The 22,901-nt window shown below is 48.7% G+C and overlaps 2 protein-coding genes across 4 annotated transcripts in view; both read right to left on the bottom strand.

Annotated features, from left to right (window-relative positions):
- Positions 1-1,356, bottom strand: part of COPG2 (coat protein complex I subunit gamma 2) — a 35,057-nt gene extending 33,701 nt beyond the window's left edge. Inside the window, exon 1 of one of the 2 annotated variants that reach the window (XM_028746031.2) lies at positions 1,171-1,356. In XM_028746031.2, the coding sequence (XP_028601864.2) occupies positions 1,171-1,207 (37 nt within the window). In that variant the 5' untranslated portion in view covers positions 1,208-1,356. Of the gene's footprint in view, positions 1-829; positions 977-1,170 lie in introns of those variants that run through there. The other variant, XM_028746030.2, reaches the window with a different exon arrangement.
- Positions 1,357-5,362: 4,006 nt separating this feature from the next.
- On the bottom strand, positions 5,363-21,577 carry TUBAL3 (tubulin alpha like 3). Of its 2 annotated transcripts, none has more exons than XM_028746819.2 (4): positions 21,340-21,577; positions 12,980-13,223; positions 8,607-8,755; positions 5,363-6,756 (listed from the first exon to the last, which is right to left on the bottom strand). In XM_028746819.2, exons 1-4 carry the CDS (start codon positions 21,340-21,342, stop codon positions 5,776-5,778), a joined length of 1,377 nt encoding a protein of 458 aa, XP_028602652.2. In that variant the 5' UTR covers positions 21,343-21,577; the 3' UTR covers positions 5,363-5,775. The 2 variants fall into 2 exon arrangements, with proteins under 2 accessions (XP_028602652.2, XP_028602653.2); XM_028746820.2 differs by lacking the exon at positions 21,340-21,577 and adding an exon at positions 16,291-16,310.
- Positions 21,578-22,901: the final 1,324 nt, after the last annotated feature.

Here is a 22,901-nt window from a genome sequence, read left to right as displayed (position 1 = left end):
TATTTCTGGGTTAGCAGAGTCTGTAACCTGAAGCGTATGTAACCCGAGGTACCATTGTACACCCTACCCATCTGGCTGGGTTTGCAACTCTCTGCTGGTGTATTGATAACTATTATTATTATTATTACCATTATTATTATTATTTATTTGTACCCCGCCCATCTGGCTGGGTTTCCCCAGCCACTCTGGGCAGCTTCCACAAAGACCAAAATCACACTAAGATGTCACACATGAAAAACTTCCCTGAAGAGGAAACAAACACATAAAAATCAATATAACCATTGTTATTTTGTTGTTGTTATTATTATTATCGGAAGAAATAGCCCCTTGTGTATTGGACACGGGCCGGGAAACCATTATTTGTTTTGTTTTAAATAGCTTTCCACAGGGCGCCCTCCATCCAAGCCTGTAAAAGGTTGGATTTGTGAAGAATTAAGTTTGTTGTTATTGTTTATCTGTTTATTGGCCCCCTCCCTTTTCTGTTTTTGTGTATCATTTTGCTTTGTGGTTTGTGTTATCACTGTGGAAAATCTAATAAAAAATTTATATATATATATATGTGTGTGTGTGTGTGTGTGTATATATATATATATATATGTGTGTGTGTGTGTGTGTGTGTGTGTGTGTGTGTGTGAGAATGACCAAAATTACTCTAAGATGTCACACGTTCAAAACAAACACATAAAAATCAATAAAACCATTGTTATTTTGTTGTTGTTGTTGTTGGAAGAAATAGCCGGGGAGACCATTATTTCTTTTGCTTTAAATATCTTTCCACAGGGCGCCCTCCATCCAATGGCAAAAATCCCCCTCGGGCCCCCTCACCTACCTCGCGGGGCTGTTGTGAGGAGAAAATGGGGCACGGGGGGAACCATAGGCGCCACCTCGGAGGGGGTGCCAGGGGGAAAACTCCCCGAAAGAGGCCTTTGGTACGTTCCAGAAGGGCCTCTTCTTCACACTGCCCCCTTTCCCTCGTCCTGAAGTGGTAGCGCCCGCCCCCCCCCCTTCTAAACCGTTTTAAACCGTCCCGAGCCAGTGGGCGGGGCAAGCGCCCTCCGGCGCCGCTACGGGGCTTCCGGCCCACCTGCGGAAGGGGCAGCCTACCCTGCCTAGCAACGGGGCCTAGCTTGAGGCTCGGCGCCTGACCACCCTTGACCGGGGCTTTCTTACCCGACTCCTCGTCCTTCTTGTCGAACTTCTTGATCATGGCGGCGGCAGCGGCGGCGGCCGGGTAAGAGGCTCTCGTCCCGCTTTACCTCAGCCTACACGCTCGCGGCCCGGGGGAGGAAGTCCCACCCGAGAGGCCTACTTCTCTGCGGCGCCATTGGCTGGCGGGGCCGCCGGTCAAGGGCGGGGACACGCCCACTCTTCTCCCTCGGACGGCTGACGGGCGACGCCGACCGTCGAGAGGAGGAAGTACGGGTGCTCATTTGCATAGGGCACGCCCAGCTTTAGCCACGCCCCCTTATACAGCTGATGGGAGGGGGAGCGAGCGAGCAGCGCGCTGCTTAAAGAGACAGCGGCCCTAATAGGAGGGAAGGGGCTTTTTGCAGCTGCAGGGGGGATTTTAATTGTGGGGTGACGTCATACCCTCCAACCACTAGGTAATATGTTTAACCCTTTGGCTTCCAGTAGCTCTTTACTTTTGCCAACATACTTTCGCCGTAGAGTTAATTTTCCCAGTAGTGATGTATGGAAGTGAGAGCTGGACCATAAAGAAGGCTGATTGCCGAAGAATGGATGCTTTTGAATTCTGGTGCTGGAGGAGACTCTGGAGAGTCCCATGGACTGCAAGAAGATCCAACCTCTCCATTCTGAAGGAAATCAACCCTGAGTGCTCACTGGAAGGACAGATCGTGAAGCTGAGGCTCCAAGACTTTGGCCACCTCAGGAGAAGAGAAGACTCCCTGGAAAAGACCCTGATGTTGGGAAAGATGGAGGGCACAAGGAGAAGGGGACAACAGAGGACGAGATGGTTGGACAGTGTTCTCCAAGCTATTAACATGAGTCAGACCAAACTGCGGGAGGCAGTGGAAGACAGGAGTGCCTGGCGTGCTCTGGTCCAGGGGGTCATGAAGAGTCGGACACCAATTTTTATTCCTGAATCGGCCAGGGAAAAAGCATAAGATGGGTGGTAACCAACTCCTTTTCCCCTACTGTAAAAGGTAAAGGGACCCCAGTCACGAACAACTCTGGGGTTCCGGCGCTCATCTTGCTTTACAGGCTGAGGGAGCCGGCATTTGTCCACAGACAATTTTTTCCGGGTCATGTGGCCAGCATGACTGGTGAAACCAGAGCAGTGCACGGAAATGCCATTTACATTCCCGCTGGAGTGGTACCTATTTATCTACTTGCACTGCGTGCTTTCAAACTGCTAGGTTGGCAGGAGCTCGGACTGAACAACGGAAGCTCACGCCGTCACGGGGATTCGAACCGCCGACCTTCCGATCAGCAAGCCCTAGGCTCAGTGCTTTAGACCACAGCGCCACCCGAGTCCTTTCCCTAATGAGCATCACCTAAATTCATTATTTCCCTTCCTACATCAAGATTTAGGAACAAAAGAATGTCCTCCAGAAACCTTGCCCTAATAATTGCACCTTTAATAATGTAGAGTATAAAAAGCTATAGTGCTTTGTTTGCACTGTACTCCCTCTTCCCTTAAGACCCCTCTCCAGATAAATTGCAGCTAACAAGGATTTTTGGCACACCTCCCATCTAGAGACACTGAATACATTGCTTGAAAGGCATAATTATTCTAGGTTAAGCGATACAGGGCAAGTGCTTTTCTTTAAGCGTGAAGATATGTCTTGCGGGGCCAGGCAGAGATCCAGTACTCTTTCCAAGAATCCCAGTAATCGCCATGGAAAATTGACCAACGGTCTGTCTCCTCTTGTCACAATTGAGGGTTCCTGCCATCAAGCCATCTAAACGCAAACAGTGCCACAAACGGCTAGAAAAAGCCAAGCCCCAAAGGTAATGTTTTAAGAAGGTTTCCATTGAAATGAAAAATTAACAAATTCTAGGCACCCTTACTAAGCAATAAGCCCCATTGAAGACAATGGGATTTACAGGTTAACCTGCTTGGTTAACCTCTTGCACGGACTGCACCAAGTGTGTTTTTGTGGTTTTTTAAAAGAGAAATGGCTTTTGAGTAGGGTAGTGACAATTTTTGAGTTTCAGCGTCAGTGGCAGCCTAAAGGTTCTCAGACACTCTAAAGTCACGGTGAGTGGCAATCCCCAGGTAAGGAGGGTGTTATGTACTGAGTTGAATAGGATCCAAAATGCAGCAGTCTGATTGGTCCGAGAACAATAGGACCCAGAATGCAGCAGTCTGATTGGTCCTAGAATAGGGTTCAGAATGCAGCAGTCTGATTGGTCCTAGAACAATAGGATTCAGAATGCAGCAGTCTGATTGGTCCTACAACAATAGGGTTCAGAATGCAGCAGTCTGATTGGTCCTAGAACAATAGGATTCAGAATGCAGCAGTCTGATTGGTCCACAGGAGCCACCCAATTCAGCTCCAGGTGGAAGTGAATCCGCAACCTGATTGGCCTACAGGAGAATCCCGGAATTAGCCAATCACGTGGGGCCCATTGTGCAAATAATGTATATAAAGCAGATATTGTGGGGAAACTTCCATTCCTCACTACCATGAGCTGAATAAAGAGCATGAAATCCACTCTCGATATTTCAGAGGGGATGCAGACTTAGAGAGCTTTTCTTCCACATATGGCTCCTCGGGGCACTGGGCGCAAGAGTGAGAGGTCAACTTGACTTCCTTACAAGACGTGAAAAGACACAAGGTAGGTCTGAAAAGCAGGAGCGATACTTTTACAGTTTATCACCACTTGGGGTGATGACTGGGATGCTCCAAAAGTGCCATTCCAACACAGAATTTGGCTTTCATTACAAGTTCCTGGTCCTTATGATTGCACAGAAATACAGTGGTGCCCCGCAAGACGAATGCCTCGCAAGACGGAAAACCCGCTAGACGAAAGGGTTTTCCGTTTTGGAGGTGCTTCGCAAAACGAATTTCCTATGGGCTTGCTTCACAAGACGAAAATGTATTGCGAGTTCCTGCAGGGTTTTTTTCCTCCCCCCCCCCTTTTCCCCAAGCTGCTAAGCTGCTTATCAGCTGATCCGCTAAGCCGCTAAGCCGCTTAACAGCTGATCCGCTAAGCTGCTTATCAGCTGATCCGCTAAGCCACTAAGCCGCTTATCAGCTGATCCGCTAAGCCCGCTAATAGCGCTAAGCCGCTAATGGGCTTGCTTCGCAAGACGAAAAAACCGCAAGACGAAGAAACTCGCGGAATGGATTCTTTTCGTCTTGCGAGGCACCACTGTACAGGGAAGTGCAGTACACTAATGCAGTGTTTTCCAAAGTGTGCTGCACACATCCCAGCAGGGATGCGAAAGGATTTCAAAGGGTACATGGCAGAATTTCTTTACTTTATCATAACGTAATTTATAGTGTGTGTGTGTGTGTGTGTGTGTGTGTGTGTGAGAGAGACAGAGAGAGAGAGAGAGAGAGAGAGAGATTGTATTTGAACTAGTCGAGACAAAGTATTGCGGAAGAACGATGTCAATCAACATCTGATGATCTCCTTCTACCAGTCCACAATAGAAAGTGTCCTTTCCTACTGCATCACGGTGTGGTACGCTGGTTTGACATCATCTGATAGGAAGTGCCTACAGAGGGTGGTGAATACAGCACAAGATATTATGGGCTGTCCCGTGAATCTGCTGGGTGAAATAGCGGAAGAACATTGCCTCAGGAGAGTGAGGAAAATCCTCAGGGATGATTTACACCCTGGCCGGCACTTTCTTGATCTCCTGCCCTTGGGCAGAAGATATAGAAGCAGGATTAGTCGCACCAACAGGGTAAAGAACAGCTTCTATCCGTGGGCTGTTAGGCTGCTGAATGAAAAGATAACAACAGGGCAACTGACTTTCGGGTTTGGTGGGTGTGCGTCAGTAAACAAGGGGAATTAAGACTAAGAGAGCTGAGTGGGGGGTGCTTGTGTAATCTCACTGTATACAAGTTGTACAAGTGACAATAAAGTATTTCAGTTTCAAAATAGTATTATTAGAACTACCCCCAAATCAGCAGTATGCTGGTAAGACTAAACTCTTAAAAGGAATATGCAATTACTGTACGTTTGGGGAACACTGCGTTAATGAATATAAGGGCCAAACTAGACACAACAGCACAACTTGGTTTTTAAAAAAATCAAGCACAGCAGCCTCAATTTGGACCCTGGCGTTGCGGAGGGGGCGGGTTAAGGGCTTTTAACACCCCCCCCCCGCTGGTGTGATCCCAAACCAGATTAGGGGTATGCATCGGAAAGGAAGCTCCCATACTAGAGTTGTTCCACTTTTTTATTATTAAAGTACAAAGAAGCAGATCACAGCGTCTTCTAATAAAAGGGTACTCCCCCCCCTTACTCATTCTCGAGTGTGCAGAAGTGATACAGGACAGCCAAGCCTCTCCTGCACCCGCCCCCTCCAAAATCCACACTCGAAAGAGTTAATTTCACATAATTCTAAGATAGGAAGTAAAGATTCAAAAAGCTACAAGGAAGTGCCTTCTAAAAAAAGTACAATGTGTTAAAGAGTCCTTACGCTACACAAGTCTTGTAAGAGATACAGTAATGTTTATTATGGGGCGCTGGTTTTTGTTTTTTTTTAAAGAAAGAGTCAACAGGTTTGGTTCACCTCCCCATCTTAGCCCAGTTGCATGCAAGTTTGGCCCATACAGACGCATGGCCTTGGGTTTAATATTCTTCCTCAGCATCCTCTTCCTCCCCGTCCGCAGAATCCCTCCCGACTTCCTCGTAATCCTTCTCCAGGGCTGCCAGGTCCTCCCGGGCTTCGGAGAACTCCCCTTCCTCCATGCCCTCCCCAACGTACCAGTGGACAAAGGCCCTCTTGGCGTACATCAGGTCGAACTTGTGGTCCAGCCGGGCCCAGGCCTCCGCGATGGCGGTGGTGTTGCTCAGCATGCAGACAGCCCGCTGCACCTTTGCCAGGTCTCCCCCGGGCACCACCGTGGGCGGCTGGTAGTTGATGCCCACCTTGAAGCCGGTGGGACACCAGTCCACAAACTGGATGGACCTCCTGGTCTTGATGGCCGCGATGGCCGCGTTGACATCCTTGGGCACCACGTCCCCCCGGTACAGGAGGCAGCAAGCCATGTACTTGCCCCGGCGTGGGTCACACTTCACCATCTGGTTGGAGAACTCGAAGCAGGCGTTGGTGATCTCCGGCACAGAGAGCTGCTCATGGTAGGCCTTCTCAGCCGAGATGATGGGGGCGTAGGTGGTCAAGGGGAAGTGGATCCTGGGGTAAGGCACCAGGTTGGTCTGGAATTCTATCAGGTCGACGTTCAAGGCACCGTTGAACCTCAAGGAAGCCGTCACAGACGAGACGATCTGCCCGATCAACCTGTTGAGGTTGGTGTATGTGGGGCGTTCGATGTCAAGGTTGCGGTTGCAGATGTCATAGATGGCTTCGTTGTCCACCATGAACGAGCAGTCGGAGTGCTCCAGGGTGGTGTGGGTGGTCAGGATGGAGTTGTAGGGCTCCACGACGGCTGTGGAGACCTGGGGGGCAGGATACACAGAGAACTCCAGTTTTGACTTCTTGCTGTACTCCACTGAGAGTCGCTCCATCAGGAGCGAAGTGAAGCCTGATCCTGTTCCTCCGCCGAAGCTGTGGAAGACCAAGAAACCTTGGAGGCCGCTGCATTGGTCAGCCTGCATCAGGAAGAGAAATTTGGTTATTAGCGATGGCTGTTGGCAATATAACAGCTCGATTAGTAAGAACGTTGCTCGTCTTTCCCTGAAGCTGTGCACTCAAGGCCTCACAGACAACAGCTATGCAATCATGTACATATGCACAAAGCTCTACCTATCACCAGAGGACCAGGTTTAGGTGCTAACCATGGTTTGCCCGGTTAGGGTATCACAGTGAAGGAATGGGTTTCCAAAACCCAAAACTGACTGTGCAGGCAGTTTGAAACTGCACCAAAATCCCTATTTTTCCTTAGCTAAAAATCCATTAACTTGATCTCTGAGCTCAATGCATAAACAAAAGCCCGGCTGTATAGACAAGTGCTCAGAGCCCTCTCCTTTATCAGTTGTGACAGCAACTATGGCCTTCACTGTACCAGTAGTAGAACAGGACAGAGAGAAGACACGTCTGTGCTTTATCTTACGTCCTGGACACACTCTGACACACAAACCCAGGTGCGGGAACAAAAGCCAGAGCGTGGTCCCGGAGATGATTACCTCTTCCCAGATAAGAGTAGGAAGAGGAAGATCCTTTTATGGTCAGGAGTGCAGGAAGGAAGATCCTTTTATGGTTGAGAGTACCAGTGCAGGAACATATGTGATGTCAACCTGCGTACGTAGGCCGACGTGGTTGGGCTCCTAGGGGAGGAGTGAGAGGGTGCCTGGAGGATATATATACTGCATGAAACCTGTCATTTATTTGGACTTGCTGTGGACTCACCACGCAAGTGCCTTCTGCTATCCGGAGAGCAGAATAAACTCTTTCTTTGAACCAACTCGGTGTCATTTTGACTTCCTTCCTCCTGTCCCGGAGCAACGCAGACCAAATCGGTGAACTCCAATAAGGCTACAACAGCAAACTGTGATGGGAGAAAACCAGGAAGTGGAGGAGGAGGGAACCCACGGCACATTCCCAAGTTGCCAAACCGTGGTTTGAAGGACTGGGTTTGTGGCACCTGAACGTAGCTGACCTTAAAGCAGTAGGGGATTTGAGAGAAAACACTCAGTGATCCCAAGACTCAAGGAGTACCTCTTCTAAGTCAGAGCTCCATTTAACCATTACTCCTAAAAGCAAACCATTTGAGATGTTAGAAACACCGGAAGTGGGATCCTCTAGGTACATAATCACTGATCTTCTGGACATTGGAAGGAGCCCAGAGTGGTGCAATGCAAAGCAGACCTGGACACAGAGTCGGAGGCTGCAGGGCACAAGAGGTGGAGCAGGGTTTGGGGTCAGGACCCAGAGCTGATTGCTGAAGATAGGGAGGCCATTGCAGCTGGACAAGAACTTCCAGTGGAGCTTCCCAGACCACCAAGGCCTCTTGGGCCAGAGCCTGGATCATCACCAGTCCAGCAGCACATTAGGAGGGAGGCTGTGGCCTGCTGACGGCGTGGACACCACCTTCAAGCCAGAGGTTCACTCTTTAAGGCTCTGAAGCTCTCTCAAGGGGGAGGAGCCTGGATACAGAGGCATAAAAGGCCCCTCTCTGCTCACTCGGAGCTGCCTGTGCTCCAACATGTCTGGACCAGCCTTGCCACTTTCCCCATCAGACCAGTTCACAACACTGTGCACCAAAACCCATCCCATGTGCCTCCAGATAAGAGAGCAGGTGATGGGAAGGACCTCTGAGCAAGGTCATGCCAGCCAAAAAATGTAGACAACTCTGGGATGGGCGGACAAGATGGCCTGACTTTTTATTAAGGCAGTTTCCTGTGTTTGGCTCCAACCTGGCTATGAACATTTGTGGATTAAGCTTTTATGCCATCCTGTGGCATAGGCGTTAGCGTGTGTGTGTGTGCAGGGGAAACTTAACCATTTTGCGAATCCTGCCCAGGACTGTGTCAATGATCTCCTTCCCAATGGTGTAGTGGCCTCGGGCGTAGTTGTTGGCGGCGTCTTCCTTGCCGCTGATCAGCTGTTCGGGATGGAAGAGGGAGTGATAAGGCCCAGTGCGGATTTCATCTGTAGGGAGAGAGGTAAGAGCAGGGGTCAGCAAACTTTTTTCGCAGGGAGCTGGTCCACTGTCCCTCAGACTTAGGGGGGGCGGACTATATGGGGGGGGGGAATCCCCCCACCGACTGTCCCCTCCTTTCTCCACAGCACCAGACGAGCCCCGGTGGCTGCTTACCTGTGCCTTGCAAGCGGCAGAGGCTGGTGATGGGATAATAATAATAATAATAATAATAATATAATATTTTATTTATACCCCGCCCATCTGGCTGAGTTTCCCCAGCCACTCTGGGCGGCTCCCAATCGAGTGTTTAAAAACAATATAGCGTTAAATATTAAAAGCTTCCCTAAACAGGGCTGCCTTCAGATGCCTTTTAAAGATAAGATAGCTGCTTATTTCCTTCACATCTGAAGGGGGGGGGAGTTCCACAGGGCGGGTGCCACTACCAAGAAGGCCCTCTGTCTGGTTCCCTGCAACCTCACTTCTCGCAGGGGGGGAACCGCCAGAAGGCCCTCGGCGCTGGACCTCAGTGTCCGGGCAGAACGATGGGGGGTGGAGACGCTCCTTCAGGTATACTGGGCCAAGGCCATTTAGGGCTTTAGAGGTCAGCACCAACACTTTGAATTGTGCTCGGAAACGTACTGGGAGCCAATGCAGATCTCTCAGGACCGGTGTTATGTGGTCTTGCGGCCGCTCCCAGTGACCAGTCTAGCTGCCGCATTCTGGATTAATTGCAGTTTCCGGGTCACCTTCAAAGGTAGCCCCACATAGAGCGCAATGTGGCGCGAAAGGGCTGGCTCCATAGAGGGGCTGCTCTGCTTTAAATGGCACTCAGCCAACCGCAGCTCCTGTGCCTTGCGAGCGGCAGGGGCTGGGGAGGGCGGCGGATGGATGATGAGCGGCGCGAAAGGGCTGGCTCTGGAGAGGGGCTGCTTAAAGTGGCGCTCAGCCATTCGTGGCTCAACAAAGCCCAGCCCCCTTCCTCCTCTAGGCAGGGCAGGGAGAAGCCAGGAGGAGGGAGGGAGGGAGGAGGCCCCACCGTGGTGTGGGGGGAAATGGTGCAGCCGGAATGATCAGAATCCCCACGCCGATCCACACGGCGATTCCTGGACCATCCGCGGGCCGGATCCAGAAGGCAATTGGGCCGGATCCGGCCCCTGGGCCTTAGTTTGCCGACCCATGGATAAGAGGGAGTCCACAGGCGCAATAAATAGGAAAATGCCCTTTGTTACTCTACTATGGAGTCCCCCCCCCAACATCCCTCGCCATTTGGCCCTGTTGGGTGGGTGCAAATTTGAATCCTCGACATATGCAGGGCACCATGTTTGTCCTGCCTCCAACAGTTTGCCTACTTTCACGAAAATCCAAAAGAAGTGATGTAGTTTGCTTCTACATTCATACCTCGGGTTGAAGTACAGTGGTACCTCGGGTTAAGTACTTCATTCGTTCCGGAGTTCCATTCTTAACCTGAAACTGTTCTTAACCTGAAGCACCACTTTAGCTAATGGGGCCTCCCGCCGCTGCTGCGCCGCCAGAGCACGATTTCTGTTCTCATCCTGAGGCAAAGTTCTTAATCCAAGGTAATATTTCTGGGTTAGCGGAGTCTGTAACCTGAAGCATATGTAACCTGAAGCGTATGTAACCCGAGGTACCATTTTACTTAACTTCAAGTTAAGTATTTTCAGGTTGCGCTCCGCGGCGACCCAGAAGTAACGGAGCATGTTACTTCCGGGTTTCGCCGCTTGCGCATGTGCGGACGCTCAAAATGATGTCACGCGCATGTGCAGAAGCGGTGAAACGCGACCCACGCGGTCGCGTCTTACGTTTACTTCAGGATGCGAACGGGGCTCTGGAACGGATCCCATTCGTATCCAGAGGTACCACTGTACATTAGACTCACCTCCAGAATTGCAACCGTTTATTTCAGGGGCAAACCTAGACTTTACTTCACCCAGGTCAAAGACCCAGTTTGGCACTCTTCTCCCAACACACATTTGCATACACACACAAAAGCTGGGAGCCTCAATAGCACCCCTCTGGAGGCTCCCCCCCCCCCCGGGAAAAAATTCAAGTCGTCTCCCTGTAGCTACGGCACTGCTTTGTTTAATCATATGCTGCGACGTTGTCAAATCATAGCAAGAGCGAGGGGGAGAGAGAACACAATGCAAGGAAAGCAGTTTACAGTCGTACCTCGGAAGTCAAATGGAATCCATTCCAGAAGTCCATTCAACTTCCTAAACATTCGGAAACCAAAGCGCGGCTTCTGATTGGCTGCAAGAAGCTCCCGCAGCCAACTGGAAGCCGTGGATTGTCCCCATCGGACATTCGGGTTCCAAAGAACGTTCGCAAACTGGAACACTCACTTCCTGGTTTGCGGCGTTCGGGCGCCAAAACACCCTAGTACCAAGGCGTTCGGGATCCAAGGCACAACTGCACTTGAAGTCTCCAAACATAAAAATAGCTGGACAACTTACATTCCCACCAATAATACAGATTTGAAAGGCACAGCAGCCTTGCCAGCAAAAGTGGCAAGGGCGGTACAGTGGTACCTCTGGTTGCGAACGGGATCCGTTCCGGAGGCCCGTTCGCAACCTGAAATGTATGCTACAACAGCAGCAAGTATACTTATTGCAAAATATTGGAAGACACAAGATTTACCCACTCTGGAAGAATGGCAGATGAAGGTGATGTATTACATGGAATTGGCGGAAATGACTGGCAGAATCCGAGACCAGGGAGAAGAGTCAGTGGAAGAAGACTGGAAGAAATTTAAAGACTATCTACAGAGACATTGTAAAATTAATGAATGTTAGAATGAGGTTGGATTGAAATTAAGTGGTTTCTGGCTGTAATGGTATAAAAGAATATGAAAAAAAAGGTTTTTTATAAGTAAAAATTCAAGGTTATAATAATTTAAGATTAAAGATCTGGGTAGAATAAAGAGGGAAAGAAACTGCTGAGCTAATAAATTGAATTGGAATACAAGAAAGGGAGGTACGAGGAGGTCTGAGAAACAAGTAAATGAAAAATAATGTGATGAAAAGATTGATTGTTTTTAGCTATTTTTATTTTGTACTTTTTCTTTTTTCTTTTTCTATTTTGTAATGTAAAAATCTTAATAAAAATTTTATAAAAAGAAAAGAAAAGAACGCAATCCGCATCTGCACGGGCGCGGGGCGCGATTTGCCGCTTCTGCGCATGCACGTGATGTCATTTTGCACGTCTGCGCATGTGCGAGCGGCAGGATAATTAAGAACTGTGTGGAAATAAATTACTAATCAAAGACATGGCTTGTGGGAACATCGGGAAAGGAATGAAAGCTCTTTGTGACGCAGTTAAAAAGAGATTTGTTACGGCAGGCCTGGCCACAGGACAATCGAGGGGGAGGAGGACCATGGCTTGTTATTACATCGGACTGTGAGTTTGACTTGGCAGGGCCCCCTGAGAAAATTGAGGAGAGACTGGCAGGCCTGTGGAAATTAACCGACAGACTTTGGGAATGTTTTGTACGGAGGTGCGGAAATGGCGTCTGTCTATCTTGATATGGCTCTTGGAGGAGTGCAAAATCCACACAGGATATAACAACGTTTGTTTTCAACCCGCTTGTGGAGACTACCAGAGATCACAAAGAAAGGAATATATGATAACAAGAAGAAGATGAGGAAAATAACGAGAAGATCGAACAGAACTGTGAATACTATTTTGACAGAACTGTGTACATTAAACCAGCAGCAAGAGAGATGTTTGGATCCCTTTCTGAGCTCGAAACATGGGTACCCCCAACAAAAATTTAAAAATTTGGCTGTGTAATTTGGAATTAATGTGATTTGATTGGCCTGTTAATAAAAATTATTTGAAAAGACTAGTGGCCCTGTACATACTTCCCATGCAAAAGGTTCCTGGATCTAGCCCCTGCATGTACTGGTAGAACTGGAAAATACTCCTGCCTGAAAACCCGCTCTTTAACGCTGAAGTGGAACAAATAGCAATTTGGGTTTTCTGTGGATTGCTGTTTGCTCCATTTGCTATGGTAAAGTGTCTGTTTTCCCAGGGAGTGCTTGGACACAGTGCTTTAAAGCACAGACCTGTTCCTGGAAGCCAAGAGGTTTGGGTGAGCCCCAAGGCAGCTCTCTTGTATCTTGCGCCTAGGTGAGTTGGCAGCACTCACTACCGGACATCGACAAAACGTCCCAGAGGTCGTTTTCATCCCAGTGGATCTCTGCAGATGATATTACCTATGACAGTTGGTTCCAAGTCAATGAAGACTGCCCTGGGCACGTGCTTCCCTGACGCAGTCTCGCAGAAGAACGTCTCGAAAGAAGCGTCCACCTGCTCCGTCTCTGGCAGGATTTTGGGAGCTGCCTGGTTCCCGGCGATGGTGCCGTCTGTCTGAATCCCATGCTCCAGGCAGTAGAGCTCCCAGCAGGCATTGCCCATTTGAACTCCAGCTTGGCCAATGTGGATCGACAGGCACTCCCTCTGGAATGGAAGGGGACAGAGAGAAAGATGCTTTAACACGCTTCACCAGCAAGAATAATAATACAGTGGTACCTCAGGTTACATACGCTTCAGGTTACAGACTCCGCTAACGCAGAAATAGTGCTTCAGGTTAAGAACTTTGCTTCAGGATGAGAACAGAAATCGTGCTCCGGCGGCGCGGCAGCAGCGGGCGGCCCCATTAGCTAAAGTAGTGCTTCAGGTTAAGAACAGTTTCAGGTTAAGAACAGACCTCTGGAACGAATTAAGTACTTAACCTGAGGTACCACTGTAATAAACAACAACAACAACAAAACAACAACAACAATAATAATTTATTATTTATACCCTGCCCATCTGGCTGGGCTTCCCCAGCCACTCTGGGCGGCTTCCAACAAAATATTAAAATACAGTAATGCATCAAACATTAAAAGCTTCCCTAAACAGGGCTGCCTTCAGATGTCTTCTAAAAGTCTGGTAGTTGTTCTTCTCTTTGACATCTGGTGGGAGGGCGTTCCACAGGGCGGGTGCCACCACCGAGAAGGCCCTCTTCCTGGTTCCCTGTAACTTTGCTTCTTGCAGCGAGGGAACCACCAGAAGGCCCTCGGCGCTGGACCTCAGTGTCCGGGCAGAACGATGGGGGTGGAGATGCTCCTTCAGGTATACTGGACTGAGGCTGGACGGAGCATAACCTTGGGGCGAATTCTTGGCACAACACCGATTCTCTCTTATTTAATACAGTGGTACCTCGGTTTACATACGCTTCAGGTTACAGACTCCACTAACCCAGAAATAGTGCTTCAGGTTAAGAACTTTGCTTCAGGATGAGAACAGAAATCGTGCTCTGGCGGCGCAGCGGCAGCAGGAGGCCCCATTAGCTAAAGTGGTGCTTCAGGTTAAGAACAGTTTCAGGTTAAGAACGGACCTCCGGAACGAATTAAGTACTTAACCCGAGGTACCACTGTAGTGGGGGAAATCCCAGTGAGCTCTGCAGTGCACAGATGGGGGGCACCCCATTTGATCCCCACAAAAGCCTGAGAGGAGGACATTAGTCCAAGGTCACTCTGCGAGCTTTATGGCCAAGTGGGGATTTGAACCCGCTTCTCCTTGCTCCTAATCTGATGCTCTAGCCATTATGCTGCACTGGCTATAAAGATGCGGCTTGCCGTTGTTTTATTGATTGTACTTTAGAAATTATTTATTGTGATTGTTAGGAGTGGATTTCTGTTTAATTTTTATATGCTGATATTTAATATCATTCTATACTATTCTATTCTATACTAGTCAAGGGACGCGGGTGGCGCTGTAGGTTAAACCACAGAGCCTAGGGCTTGCCGATCAGAAGGTCGGCAGTTCGAATCCCCGTGACGGGGTGAGCTCCCATTGCTCAGTCCCTGCTCCTGCCAACGCTGTTTACCTTCCCGCCGGACCAGTTCCTATTTATCTACTTGCACTTTGACATGCTTTCAAACTGCTAGGTTGGCAGAAGCAGGGACCGAGCAACGGGAGCTCACCCCGTCGCGGGGATTCGAACCGCCGACCTTCTGATCAGCAAGCCCAAGAGGCTCAGTGGTTTAGACCACAGCACCACCCGTGTCCTTATATTCAGGTGTATCCTAGAGCAAAAGATACCCCAGGAGGCTTCGTTTGGACAGAACGAGAGTGCAAACTTCCATTGTTAATGCTAAATACATTCGTCCTGGTAAATGAGCCACCGTAGTCGCTAGAGGGCCATGAAAATTTGTGTCCCAGGCTTTTTAGACTCGTCTACCTGTGCACTATCTGAAACCAAAGGGGCACATTGGTTGCCAGATGTGATTCCCCTCCCCCAGCTCGGCTGATAAACCCTTGATCTTATGATAGCCACGTGTTGAAAACAACCCCATTATTCCTAAAGAGATTCCATCCTTATCTTTTGTGGCCAGTGATCAATAATAGTCCTTAACTGCAATAAAAATCCATGCTGCAGTGTGCTATGCCAGAAACTCTGTGGCTGGAGCCTCCGGCCTGGATTGGATGAGCTTCTGTGATGTCACAGAGGGACAGGGCAGTCAGGAGAGTCAGGGATGGGGAAATGTGTGTGTGTTCGCTACCTTGGCTTTTCATTTTTCCCAATCCTCATTTCTACACCAGTTTGTCAATATATTTTTTAAAAGTCTTCAGGAAAATTTGTCAGCATTTCGTGTGACTTTCTCCTACTATATACATTTTTCGATGCAATTTTCCCTACTATTCGCATTTTTGCAAAGCGAATGCTGATTCAGTAATCCTGCCTTTAAATGTGAACGGAATCAAATTTATCCCCCATCCCTGGGAAAAGCTGAACTACTGTTGCCTGTGCTGCTCAAATCAGAGAGTCTAAGAAAGGAGGAGGCAGGAGTCTGGGGCAGAAGGCCAAAGGTGAGTTGTCTTTTGTGGTGATGGTAAGGAGGACTAACGCGTCGAAAAGACAACATAATCCAGAGGAGGAGGAGAGAAGATTGCCAGAGGGAGAGACACAGACAAACACACACACACACACACACACACACACACACACACACGTGTGGAATCAGGCGTAGCTGAGCAAAATTCAGTTTTACATACCAATTTCAAATAATATTAGCGTACTTTTCCATCTATAAGACACCCCCATGTATAAGACAACCCCTATTTTGGGGGACTCAAAATTAAAGATGCCACAGAGTTGTTGAGCTTTTTAGGGGGAATTACCCAGAGGGATGTGGGTGGCACTGTGGGTTAAACCACAGAGCCTAAGACTTGCCGATCAGAAGGCCGGCGGTTCAAATCCCCGCGACGGGGTGAGCTCCCGTTGCTCAGAACCTGCTCCTGCCAACCTAGCAGTTTGAAAGCACGTCAAAGTGCAAGTAGATAAATAGGTACCACTCCGGCGGGAAGGTAAATGGCGTTTCCGTGTGCTGCTCTGGTTCGCCAGAAGCGGCTTAGTCATGCTGGCCACATGACCCGGAAGCTGTACGCCGGCTCCCTCGGCCAATAAAGCGAGATGAGCGCCACAACCCCAGAGTCGGCCACGACTGGACCTAATGGTCAGGGGTCCCTTTACCTTTACCTTTTTTACCCAGAGGTATTGAGCTTTTATCAGGGGGGATTGCCAAAAATCGCTCAACCGCAGGGGTCACTAAATCCACCTCCCATCTGTCCCATCGCCGGCAGAAGCTGCCAATCACACGCCCAAAGCGTCAGCCAATCAACACCATCCATTGATGCAGCAACCAATAACACGCACAATAGCCGCTGACAGCCTCGGCAGCAACCAATCAAATGTCCACCCTATGCACTACCCATGCATAAGACGACCCCCACTTTTTAGCATGATTTTTTACAGAAAAAAAAACATAGTCTTATACACGGAAAAGTACGGTATTTATTAAAACTGTATACCGCCCTTCATCCAAAGATCATAGGGTGGCTCACGACAGAAAAATACAAAACGAGGACACAAAATACGTAATAAAACAAAAAAAAACAAAACCCAAAAAATCTCTCCCACATCCGTCTCTGCAGCCGTAGCAGGTGCTGCAACCTTCCTACATCTTGACCTCAGCCTCCAGAGGTGCCATAGCTGTCAACGTTCCCCATTTTTTAAGGGAAATTTCCTTATTCCGAATAGGATTCCTCACAAGAAAAGGGAAAAGTTGACAGCTATGAGAGGTGCACTGCTCCATTGTCTCCCGATACAGATGGATGCCATAGAATGTGAATCAGCCAAGAGGCTTGGTTATAGAGAAACATTTTTGCCTGGTGCCTAAAGATATTTAAGGAAGGCGCCAGGCAAGCCTAGCTGGGGTAAGCATTACACAACTGGGGAGCCACCATTGAAAAGGCCCCGTTCTCGTGCTGCCACCCTCCAGACCCCTCAAAGAGGAGCCACACAAAGAAGTGCCTCAGGGGATCGCAGGGTCTGGGTCATTTCATAGCCAGCAACATTAACCACTTGCTTTAAATCATTGTTAAAAGATGTATTTTAAATTGTTGTAACCCACCCTGGGTTGTAATTGTAAATTGTTGTAACCCACCCTAGACAGCATCTAAAAAAGCAGATACATCACCTTGCTGACAAAGGTCCATATATTTCAAGCTATGGTTTTCCCAGTAGTGATGTATGGAAGTGAGAGCTGGACTATAAAGAAGGCTGATCGCCGAAGAATTGATGCTTTTGAATTCTGGTGCTGGAGGAGACTCTTGAGAGTCCCATGGCCTGCAAGAAGATCAAACCTCTCCATTCTGAAGGAAATCAGCCCTGAGTGCTCACTGGAAGGACAGATCCTGAAGCTGAGGCTCCAAGACTTTGGCCACCTCATGAGAAGAAGAGAAGAAGAGGAGTTTGGATTTGATATCCTGCTTTATCACTACCCGAAGGAGTCTCAAAGTGGCTAACATTCTCCTTTCCCTTCCTCCACCACAACAAACACTCTGTGAGGTGAGTGGGGCTGAGAGACTTCAAAGAAGTGTGACTGGCCCAAGGTCACCCAGCAGCTGGATGTGGAGGAGCGGGGACACGAACCCGGTTCACCAGATTACGAGTCCACTGCTCTTAACCACTACACCACACACCACACCACAAGAGAAGACTCCCTGGAAAAGACCCTGATGTTGGGAAAGATGGAGGGCACAAGGAGAAGGGGACGACAGAGGACGAGATGGTTGGATAGTGTTCTCAAAGAGACCAACATGAGTTTGACCAAACTGCAGGAGGCAGTGGAAGACAGGAGTGCCTGGCGTGCTCTGGTTCAGGGGGTCACAAAGAGTTGGACATGACTAAACGACTAAACAACAACCCACCCTGGGACCTCAGGGTGAAGAGCAGATAATAAACATTTGGCTGAAGAGCTCTGTGTTTTTCAAACTAAGGGCACTTCACTTACAGATGTCTGTTTAATAATAATAATAATAATAATAATAAATTTATTATTTGTACCCCGCCCATCTGGCTGGGTTTCCCCAGCCACTCTGGGCGGCTTCCATAAAAACCAAAGATACAGTAAAATATCACAGATTAAAAACTTCCCTGAACAGGGCTGCCTTAAGATGTCTTCTAAATGTCAGGTAGTTATTTATCACTTTGACATCTGATGGGAGGGCGTTCCACAGGGCGGGCGCCACTACCAAGAAGGCCCTCTGCCTGGTTCCTGTAGCTTTGCTTCTCGCAATGAGGGAACCGCCAGAAGGCCCTCGGCGCTGGACCTCAGTGTCCGGGCTGAACGATGGGGGTGGAGACGCTACTTCAGGTATACTGGGCCAAGGCCGTTTAGGGCTTTAAAGGTCAACACCAGCACTTTGAATTGTGCTCGGAAACGTACTGGGAGCCAATGTAGGTCTTTCAAGACCGGTGTTATGTGGTCTCGGCGGCCGCCCCCAGTCACCAGTCTAGCTGCCGCATTCTGGATTAGTTGTAGTTTCCGAGTCACCTTCAAAGGTAGCCCCACGTAGAGCGCATTGCAGTAGTCCAAGCGGGAGATAACCAGAGCATGCACCACTCTGGCGAGTCAGTCTGCGGGCAGGTAGGGTCTCAGCCTGCGTACCAGGTGGAGTTGGTAGACAGCTGCCCTGGATACAGAATTGACCTGCGCCTCCATGGACAGCTGTGAGACCAAAATGACTCCCAGGCTGCGCACCTGGTCCTTCAGGGGCACAGTTACCCCATTCAGGACCAGGGAGTCCTCCACACCAGCCCGCCTCCTGTCCCCCCAAAACAGTACTTCTATCTTGTCAGGATTCAACCTCAATCCATTAGCCGCCATCCATCCTCCAACCGCCTCCAGGCACTCACACAGGACCTTCACTGCCTTCACTGGTTCTAATTTAAAAGAGAGGTAGAGTTGGGTATCATCTTGAGCATTCATCCCAATTCGCTTGCAAGGGGATTGGATAACATTGGCTAGTCAGTGTGCATTTGTCCTGGCTTGTTTGCAGGGGGAGGCGAGATGATGTTGCATCAAAAGCACATCTTCCTGACATTTTCCTTCTTGCAAAAAAGCCCAAGCTTTTGGCAAAGCAGGTTTGTGGCTCGAGCTCTCGGATCGACTATCATTGCGCCACCTGGATTGGCCACAAAGCAATGGAATCCTACCCCAAACTAGGAGCATCCTGGAATCTCCCCAAACTGATGGAAGCAGGCTGATCATCTTGGCTGACCATAACTGCAGTACCGCTTCCATTCAGCTGTGCTGAACTCCCGCAGTTACTTTCGATGACTCCACATAGCGCCTTCCCTTTCGGTTTTTTGTTTTTTTTTAAGAGGGAGTTGTGGCAAGACTTTGGTTCAGAGCCCAGAAATGGCCCGAGAGACAAGAGCGCCTCAATAACAGGTGTAAAACCCGGCGAAATCTGTTCAGCATATTTGAGATGCCGCGACCATGACACATGCGTGCTTTTTGGGCGGAGAAATAAAGCAGAAGCAGCATTAATTTTTTAAAAGAAGCTTTATCCCAGTGAGATGACTACGGTCAGCCACAGCCTGATCCGCGTTCTTCCAACTGCGGCGAGATTATGAGTCATGTGTCAAGAATACAACGCGAAGGATCAGAGGAGAGTTCATCCAGTCCTTCGCTCCCTCCCTCCCGCATCCTACAATGGTCAGCCCCGCGATCAAAATGCAAGATGACCACACCAGCTTCTGCTCATCAGATCTGACAGCTGCTTTTCACGCCGCCCTCCGCAACATGCCACAGTCCCCGTCCATCTATCTACGATGGGAGTTCTAATTGTAGCTCTTCTGTCCCAATTTGCTGGAGTCACTCAGAGGACATTCCTTGCGGCCAGCAAAGAAGAGAAGTCCCCACTCCCCTTTTTCTTCTCTCTCAACAGTTTGCCAAGTGGTAGCACCTGCTCCCGACGCAACCACAGAGCAAGAGAGCCAGTCTGGAATTGCAGAAGATATCCTCAGCCGGCGGACAGCCGTCTCTTGGCTTCCACGTGCAACAGTTAAAGCATACCACCCCCCAACTTTAAAAAATTAAAATAATAATAAAGAAAGCTTAATCCATTTTCTGCTCCAGGATCATACAAGATCAAAATTGTACAGGGTTTTTTTTTCCTTCCCCCTCCAGGAATTCCAACTAAACACTGTTGGACTGGCAGGTTTCCCTAGTTAAACTTCCATGCAAATACTCAACTGGGCAACTTGATAACAAGAGAACAATAGGTCTTTGAATCCAAAATTTTGCTGGGTTAAGGAGTGAAGTCACAGCTCAGAAATTCAGCTCATGCAATATAGACTTCCAGAACTGCCCTGTCAATGGACTTGGGCCTACTCACGAGTAAAGACCAACAATGGATCTCCTTTTTGGGATAAAGCACTCTAGATTTTTGGACTCCCCCCCCCACACCCCCTAAGCAGCTATCTTAATTAAAACCCATTAAGATTAGCATAAATAAATGAAATGCAAGCAGCAGTCCTTTTGAAGAGCTTCCCAGAAGTTTCAGCTAAACTTTTTTTTTGAGGTTGTCCCAGAGTCTATAGTTTTGAAACATTCACAAATAATATATATAATTTTTCTTTTTCTGGAAAGGGGGAGCGACTCTATTCTTTTAGCATATCAGCCCTTGGGATTACAGTAGACAAAGGCAATATGGCAGTTTCCTCTTATATAGGGGAGGGGAATAAGGGGAAGAAATCTGCAAAAGTACTGTAATCTCTTACCTAAACCATTGCTCATAACTGAAGTGTGAAATAATGTAGGGTAAAGGGCAGGAGGAAAGGGGAGGTGGAAAAACGAGAGCAGGACTTTATACAGCAGAAGAACACATTTTATGCCTCTAAAGATCCAGAGGGAAAAGAGAGCTCAGCTGTCAGAAAGGAGACCCACAACTTTACAAGAAGATCAGCTAAGCCCCTGAACAGAGGAAAACTAAGGGGAGGGGTGTGCGGAAAAGACCCCCCCTCCCTCTAAACTTCCCTTTTTGCTACAGCCTAGCTTTTACCTTATAAGGAGCAAACACCAGCCCAAATGAGCTTAAAAGTATTCATCAATAACCCTTCCAGAAAAGTTAACTGAAAGTTATCAAAAAAGATCCACAGCCCAGATAAAATCAATACATGCAGCACTCAAGCGACAGTTTCAAACCCAAACGTGAAACTACAATGCCATCAGCTTACCATAATGTTTCTATACGCTTGCTAAGATTCCAGCAAAAAAGCAACAACCAGCTGCTTTCTCGGCTCCCAGCAAATTTATAACCCAGCAAGAACTGACTCCACCTGAAGATGAAGTCCTCTCCTCATTTAAAGCAACAGAGGCGCTTTTTCAAAAAATGCCAGGAAAAGGCTGGAATCGGCCGTAATAGTTTGCTGCTGGCTTATGCCTCTGCTTGCTGTCAGGTTCGGAGTGAAACGGCTGCTGAGAAATCCTCACATCCTTTCTGAGAGCATCCTTCAGAAAACAGGGGAAGGAGTGACTACTATGTCCCGACCCCCCCAGGAAGGATCCTGCCCTGTGCACACTTTTGGTGGTGGTGGGGAACCCACAGGTGTCGGTTTTCCAATACTGCCAATGTGGTGATATTATTATTATTATTATTATTAATTTATATCCCGCCCATCTGGCTGGGTTTCCCCAGCCACTCTGGGCGGCTTCCAACTGAATATTAAAAACAATACAGCATCAGACATTAAAATCTTCTCTAAACAGTTGTCTTTTAAAAGTAAAATAGTTGTTTATTGCCTTGACATCTGCTGGGAGGGCATTCCACAGGGCGGGCGCCACTACCAAGAAGGCCCTCTGCCTGGTTCCCTGTAAACTCACTTCTCACAATGAGGGAACCGCCAGAAGGCCCTCGGCGCTGGATCTCAGTGTCCAGGCAGAACGATGGGGGTGGAGACACTCCTTCAGGTATACAGGACCGAGGCCGTTTAGGGCTTTAAAGGTCAGCACCAACACTTTGAATTGTGCTCGGAAACGTACTGGGAGCCAATGCAGATCTCTCAGAACCGGTGTTATGTGGTCCCGGCGGCCACTCCCAGTCACCAGTCTAGCTGCCGCATTCTGGATTAATTGCAGTTTCTGAGTCACCTTCAAAGGTAGCCCCACGTAGAGCGCGTTCCCTCATTACGAGAAGCCAAGTTACAGGGAACCAGGCAGAGGGCCTTCTTGGTGGTGGCACCCGCCCTGTGGAACACCCTCCCAGCAGATGTCAAGGAAATAAGCAACTATTTTAGTTTTAAAAGACGCCTGAAGGCAGCTCTGTTTAGGGAAGTTTTTAATGTCTGACGCTGTATTGTTTTTAATATTCGGTTGGAAGCCGCCCAGAGTGGCTGGGGAAACCCAGCCAGATGGGCGGGGTATAAATAATAAATAATTATTATTATGTGGCTGCTGCTCGCGCCACCGCTGCTGCAGGGTGAGCCCCGCAGGGTGCCTTCTTGTCACCCCCTAGACATGGCACTCGGGGTGCAAAGCCCTCCCCATTGCGACACCACTGCGTAACACCCTCCCTGAGGGAGCAGTGCTGGCTGCCAGTTTATTTTAAAACCATTTAAAACATACATATACCGTATTTTTCGCCCTATAGGGCGCACCGGCCCATAGGACACACTTTTTGGGGGGGGGGGGAGAATAAAGAAAATAAATTTTATTTCCCCCCCCCCCGAGCCCCAAAGAGCAAAGAAGCCATGACAGCGAGCGGGATGGGTCCCACTAGCTGTCCTGGCTTCATTTTTAG

This window comes from Podarcis muralis, chromosome 10 (genome assembly GCF_964188315.1).
Source record: "Podarcis muralis chromosome 10, rPodMur119.hap1.1, whole genome shotgun sequence".
Taxonomy (NCBI): Eukaryota; Metazoa; Chordata; class Lepidosauria; order Squamata; family Lacertidae; genus Podarcis; species Podarcis muralis.
Note: the sequence above shows the minus strand (reverse complement) of the source record. Positions and strands in the feature narration are given on the sequence as shown.